The 6931-nt window shown below is 51.1% G+C and overlaps 1 protein-coding gene across 1 annotated transcript in view; it reads right to left on the bottom strand.

The window, feature by feature from the left end:
* Nucleotides 1–908, bottom strand: part of ATP13A5 (ATPase 13A5) — a 33951-nt gene extending 33043 nt beyond the window's left edge. The window contains exon 1 of the mRNA XM_009639723.1: nt 846–908. Coding sequence (XP_009638018.1) covers nt 846–908 — 63 coding nt within the window. The remainder of the gene's footprint in view (nt 1–845) is intronic.
* Between the last annotated feature and the right edge of the window lie 6023 nt (nt 909–6931).

Raw genomic sequence — 6931 nt, 5'->3', positions numbered from 1 at the left:
GGACAAGCCCCATCACTATTAGTAGCCTGGCAAGCAATCTTCATACAGAGGTGCAGGTGTGGTCTGCAGGGCAGGATCTCTCCCACCTGTGTATGCCCTGAGAACCTGCATCCCTATGACAGAGGCACTTTCCCAGTCCCCAGGGCTGGGCAAACAGTGACGCTGGAGATGATGGGCAGCACCTGGTAGCAGCCGCTGCTTGCAGGGGACAGAGGCTCCTGTCCTGGGGGAGTGTGCCGCAGTGCTTCCATACACGCATGCAGCACATACATACCTGTAGCAAGTGCAGGAGTGACAGGACTATATCTTACACCTGTGCAGAGGCATCTACTTCTGTGCCCACTCTGTGCACTGGAAATACCCAGATTCCAGTTGTTCCTTGCACAGAAAGCTGGAGGAGAAAGTCTTACTCCCATCCTCACCAGACTCTGTGTAATCACTCCATGTTAGCAGGTACAGGACAAGTTTCCAGTTCATTGTGTTTGCAAGCCACTCAGTGCAGCCCTTTAAGGCTGCTGCACATAATCAATAATCAATCACAATCAAAGACAGAAAGTAGATTCAATTCACATTCATAAAATAACCCTTGTAAGAACAGAGCAGCTCCAGAAAAGCTTCTGTAAAAGACTGAGAAATAAGGGATTCCTACCATGAGAGCTGCAGTAGACTTTGCTCACCTGCCCAATCTTCCTAGACCTGCTAAGCAGCAAAGACGCTTGCATATCAGGAGAAGCGCTTCAATTAGGAGTGAAGGTGAAGAAGAAGCATAGGCATATCCAAAATGGGCATGGGGGAAAAGAGGTGCACAAGGAAGCCAAAACCTAGCACAGTGCCCCACTCCTTACCAGCTCATTTTCTTCACCCTTGTTGAGGAGCACACAATGATCCTTCCAAAGCTTTTCCTTCATCTGACCACGTTGTTTTCAGTCCTGGATGCCCTTGTCGGTGGGGTCAAGCAATGTTGAACGCAGTTACTGTCTTGAACTCAGGCCAGTGTCAATTCAGTTACTGTCTTGAACTCAAGTCAGCTCTCACCATGGTCCTGTCTGCTGCCTTTGGAAGCTTCACAGTGCACACGCTACTTATTGGGCTCCTAGGAGAGGGAGGAAAATCCACCCTCATGTGTAAAGCCCTTAAATGCCGGGCTTATGCAAGATGTGCGTTTCTCTGCCTCCTGGCTTTGCTGCGCTCACCAGGCTGGAACAGGCTGGAGCAGAGCTCTGGTGGCTGAGGGAGGGAGGGCACCTGTGATCCTGGGCGGGGAGATGGCTCTGCACAGGACAGGGCTTGGAGGGAAATCGAGGCACGTGGCAAGGAGAACAGTGGGAGAGTGCCACAGCCCTGTGCAGAGCTGACCCCAGAGCAGCCACCCTCGTGCCCGGAACCATGTCCAGCGAGAAGCCAGAGAGAAGCATCTGCTCTGGGGACCACAGTGTCCAGGACTGGGCTTGGTTTCAGCGCAGTGGAGGTGCATGCTGGAGCAGTGGTTTTCAGGTGTCGATCCAGTCTGAACTTCCCGACTAGCTCTGGGCATCGCTTCAGTCCAAATTCTGTCTGAGTTACAAGGAAAGAAACGGGGCTTGATGACTCCTTTGGAGAAGCCCAGCTGGGCGACACAGGACCCGTGAACAGCATGCAGCCTGAACCCCTGCCAGGCAGGGGGAGATGCAGGCTCCAACCAGCCCCCCTGGCCAGGACAGTAGTGGCAGGCAGGCTTGGGAGCCCCGCTGGGCACCTTCCAGTCTCTCATGTCCCAGCTCTCAGTGTTGTCAGAGACATTTTTCAGGCATTAATCTGAAATTGCTCTGTCTCTCCCCATTCTCCTTCTGTCACAAAGTCTGAAAACAACCATTTATTCAGGCAGGCAAAATGTGTGATGTTATTGTCCTGGAATAAAGTACATGTTTGTGTGAATAGAGACAATAGCTCTCAGTTTGCTCAGATACTTTTTGGCTCAGCCACAGGGAAGCAAATACCTATCACTGAAGAAACCAGGGGATTTAAACTCCATAAACAGACACATTCTTTGCACACACTTTATTTCCCCAGTGATGGCAAAGCAGAAATTCTTCCAAATTCTCCTTCCCCCAGGTGGGAGAGAGAACGATGCCCAGGGACTGCAGTGCAGCATGTCTGGAGACTTCTACATCTCCCTTAATCTGCAGGTCCACCCTGGAAAGAGCTCCAACAACTTCGAGAAGCACCTCTCACTAGGCAGACCACTAAGGAAATAAAATCATTTATCCGTGATTCTTCTCTGAAACAGAGGAACACAAGTCCTGTGAGGAGCGGCTGAGGGAACTGGGGCTGTTTCGCCTGGAGAAGAGGAGGCACAGGGGAGATCTTATCGCTCTCTACAACTGCCTGAGATGTTGTACCAAGGTGGGGGTCGGTCTCTTCTCCCAAGTAACAAGAGATAGGACAAGAGGAAATGGCCTGAAGTTGCGCCAGGGGAGGTTTAGATTGGATATTAGTAAAAATTTCTTCACCAAAAGAGTTGTCGAGCACTGGAATGGGCTGCCCAGGGAAGTGGTTGAGTCCCCATCCCTGGAGGTATTGAAAGGATGGGTAGATGTGGTGCTCAGGGACATGGTTTAGTGGTGGACTTGGCAGTGCTAGGTTTACAGTTGGATTCAATGATCTTAAGGGTCTTTTCCAACCTAAATGATTCTGTGATTCTATGAAAGAGCTGGGGAATTGCTCTGGAACATGCCGCCTGCCAGCAAAGCAAATAAAACATTAGGACCTGCATGCAGGTTGAGAGTTGGCAGGGGGCCCAGCATGGTGCTTTGTCTTGGGGAAAATGGATGGATAAAGGCATCACAGACTCACTGCTGGCTCCTGGTCCCTCCCCCCGTATCTGTTCAGCTGGCACAAGCACCCACTGCTCTGAGCCTTACCAGGAAAGACTGTTTTGGCACTTCCTACAAGAGAAACCTGAATCACAGCCTGTCTGAAAGCCTTTCTCTTCCCCATGCTGTAGCGCTGCCCACTGCACTTGCTTTCCAGGAAGATCTGCTTGTCCCCCATTGCAACGCTCCCACAGAAACAAAGGAGCCTGAGCTGCTGCCGGGGCGGTGCTGGCTGGGAGGGCTGGCAGGCAGGGCTGCAGAGCTCAGCCCAGGTGAAGCCCTCAGCATCAGCGTGCGCCCACAGGGCTGTGTGTTATGTGGGGGAATGTGGGAGGACACATCCAAGGCAGCATCACTGAAGGGTTCCTCAAGGAGATCTGGGCATTTTGTGTGCAATTCCTGCAGCTGGAGCCAAAGCACCCGCTGCCTTGCCCAGGTATCTTGGCTGTGTATTTCTCTTAGTTATCTTACCTACATACCTCACCTGGCTACCCCAGTGACTTATGTGGAGGAGAGAGGCTGCAGTGTAGTGTGGGGAAGGCACCTTGGGTCTGTTTGATCCCTGCCTTGGCTTTTGCAGGCACTGAAGATGTATATCTCAGGTATTTCAGAGCAAGAGAAGGGCAGCAAAGGTAAGGTGAGAGCCTGGAGAGCTTGTTCAGAGCTCTGCCTTTGTCACCATTGCCCTGAAATGCCAGGCAAAGCCCCTGATTTTGCACAGGGGGTTACACCAAGAGGCATTTGCAGCCTTCCTAGCTGACAAGTCAGACCAGAAGGCTGCGTGCCCAGCTTTGCAGGGCTGCTACAGAAGAGGAGGCCCTTTCAGAGGGCATCCAAACCTCTTCCATTCAGCTCTGGCTCAGATTAGCTGCTGGAGACGTACGGCTCCAGTCCCTCTTCAGCTGCTTAGTCAAGAACGGGGGATCTTGGCAGATTCTGAGTGAGGCAAATCCAAAGGGCAAAGAGCTCCCTGCCCAGAGCCATGGCAGGAGGAGGCACAGAGACAAGAGAGGGACATGTTGGGGCTGCCTGGCTTTTTTATCCTCTCACTTTTCACAATTTGAACTCTCTTTATTGGTGCACAACATGCCCCATCTTACTGTTTTTCAGGTCCTTTTCCTTCTTTGTGCACACAAAAGGACATGGAACTGTTGGAACGGGTCCAGAGGAGGGCTACAAAAATGATCCGAGGGCTGGAGCACCTCTCCTATGAGGACAGGCTGAGAGAGTTGGGCTTGTTCAGTCTGGAGAAAAGGAGGCTACGGGGAGACCTGATTGCGGCCTTCCAGTACCTAAAGGGGGCCTATAGGAAAGATGGGGAACGTCTTTTTCATAGGGCCAGCTGTGTTAGGACAAGGGGAAATGGTTTTAAACTAGAACAGGGTAGGTTCAGGCTAGAGGTAAGGAAGAAATTTTTTACAATGAGAGTGGTAAAACACTGGAACAGGTTGCCCAGAGAGGTAGTGGAGGCCCCATCCCTGGAAACATTCAAGGCCAGGTTGGATGGGGCTCTGAGCAACCTGATCTAGTTAGCAGTGTCCCTGCTCACTGCAGGGGGGTTGGACTAGATGACTACTAGTGGTCCCTTCCAACCCTAACATTCTATGATTCTATGATTCTATGATTCTAATAAAGCTCTGTTTTTGCTCAAGTCCCAGGTGTCCATTCATCTGTAAGGAAATGTGAAGCTGTAGCCATGCCAAAGGTTTCTTTCAAAATATAAAAAAACCAGCAGGTAGTATACAGAAAGCAGTAAAATAGCACCCTCTGTTCCCAAAGAAGCAAAGAGATTTATAATTAAATTATATTTATTTCATCAAGTAAGTCAGGCTGCATTCAGTGTAACATATACAGTTAATCAGGCACAACACTGTTCGTACAAACGAGCAGTCTCCTACCCCTGGAAGTTGAAAAGGCAGCTACAATAAGCATTTGGTATCGCTGGTATGTAACAATACAACATGTTCTCCAGAGTCCACAGACCACACCACAGACCACAGACTGGTCATCAGCCACGCATCCCAGCTGCCCTCCAGGGCATAAGGCCACATATGTGACATCCCTCGTTTCTGTTCTGTTCCTGGAGATGTTCTCCATTCCTCCTGAGGATCCTGTCAGCGTCCAGGGCCCTTTCCCTGTGGCACAACTTCCAGGCAGAGGAAAACAATCATCAGGCTATGGCATGTGCTATGCCAACAACCCCAAACTTTGGAGGCAGCACCATGGTGCCTTCAGCCTGCCAGAGGTACCCTCTGTCACCAGGACCTGGCCACCAAGCCTTGCATGGATAGTTCCGCATGGATAGTTCCACATATCCTCACGTTCCTCCCTGGATTGTATGCTTGCCTAACCTCACAACAACCCAGTCACCAGGGCGGAGAGACTGGCCCAGTTGTTGCATGCCTGTCTTGCTTAGACCCTTGGACTCAAGCCATAGGCTGGCCTGTCCACATTCCTGCCCCCCAGGCCGTATCAAAAAGTTTCAGTCTGTATCAAAAGGATGGGACACTCCTGTATGAGTTGTGCTCTGAAAGGCTGTAAAGATGTAACAGGAGCAGTAGCAGAGTGTCGTGGGAAGCAGCTTGAGGCTCTCGTGCAAGTCAGCAGCGAGCGGGCAGCGAGCTCTGCGTAAGGGCGATCACACGGGGGAGCGGAGCGGCAGGCTGGAGGCTCAGCGCGAGGAAGAGCCGGCAGCTGGCAGTGCCCAGGGGCGCCGTTCCTGCGGCATCTGCAGAGCTCTGCTGCTTTACAGCAATGGGCAGTTCTGCTCAGAGCAGCTGTTAGGCACTGGCAATTGCATGCAGTGGTAAAACTTTGCTCATTGAGGAATGGCTGAGGGAGCATTGCTGGTTTGCATGGCTTGGAGCTATCGAATCGAGATTTACCTGGCCTTGCGTGGGCTGTGAGAGGGGAGAAAGACATAAATGAAATGTGTCTCTTGTTCACTGAACCACTTCCCAGGTCCAAAAGCACTCCTTCCAGCACCTCCCAGGTCATCTGTAGGTTCAGGAGAAAGAGCCTGTCATGGTCTCCTGACACCCTCTTTCTCTCTCCAGCCTCACTGCCTTCTTGAAATAGGATGCTCTTTTTGCCCGGAGTGATGTGGCCTGCATGAAAGGCTGGGACAATTACACAGTAAAGTGGGAAGTTTGTATTTTAACCCTGTGGGCTAATCATCTAGGAAGTACGGAAGAGATTTGTTAATTAAAGAAGACATGCGAATGGATGTTTCTTGACTCCCTTTTACCTACAGTGACCTATACCAAGTAACCAAAGCTGTGGCAGTGGCAAGCACCTCCAGTGGTCACCAGCCACAAGGGACACTGTGAAAACAGGGCACTCCAGAGCAGGGACGAGTCAGCTTTGTATTTCAGACACACAGGACATTTGGTTACTTTCTTAGAATAGGAGTCGTGTCCCCACTGTTGATAGCCAACTAGGAAGGAACGTTACACAAGTTACACAGCCTGGTTTGTCTGACGGTGTGTTTGGGCATTGCCATTCCTTGTGTGCATGTGGCAGTTAGCCCACGGTGCAGCGAACCGCCGTGCAGCACAGCACGACCCTCCTTGCTTGGGGGCCCTGTGCCATCTGCCCACAGGCTAGACGAAGGCTGTGAAGGGGTTAAGCACTGTCCGGTGCGGGATATTAGTGCAGAACGCTCCAGGACTGTTTTTCCAACGTGAAGACTTTCAGAGGCCGTAAGAGCGAGGAATGAGTCCTCTGAATTCAGTTGTTTGCACCAGACACCCGCAGTATACGATAACTGAAATCTCTGTTTCCTCTCCTTGCACTGGGTGGTCCAGGTACCAGCTATTTGTGCTTTCCCTTCCTGGTCGATCCTTGGCAGGTATGTTGTCTCCACAGCTGCCTCTGTAATTCTCCTGAAGAGCTGTGCTGTGCACCGAGTTCCTTAGACAAAAGGTGCTCTGCGAGTGGAAAGCTGGTGTGTCTTGTAAAAGCTTCTAGCTTGTTGATATTATTGTACACCTACGGCTATTATTGTCGAAGGTCTGCATTTGTTCCTCCTTTTGTGGTGTGTGCTGCCAAGCAGGCTGAGATCTAGAGTGCTGATGAGT

The sequence above is a fragment of the Egretta garzetta genome, unplaced genomic scaffold (genome assembly GCF_000687185.1).
Source record: "Egretta garzetta isolate BGI_Z169 unplaced genomic scaffold, ASM68718v1 scaffold425, whole genome shotgun sequence".
In the NCBI taxonomy this organism is placed as follows: domain Eukaryota; kingdom Metazoa; phylum Chordata; class Aves; order Pelecaniformes; family Ardeidae; genus Egretta; species Egretta garzetta.
This window is presented reverse-complemented; position numbering and strand designations above follow the sequence as displayed.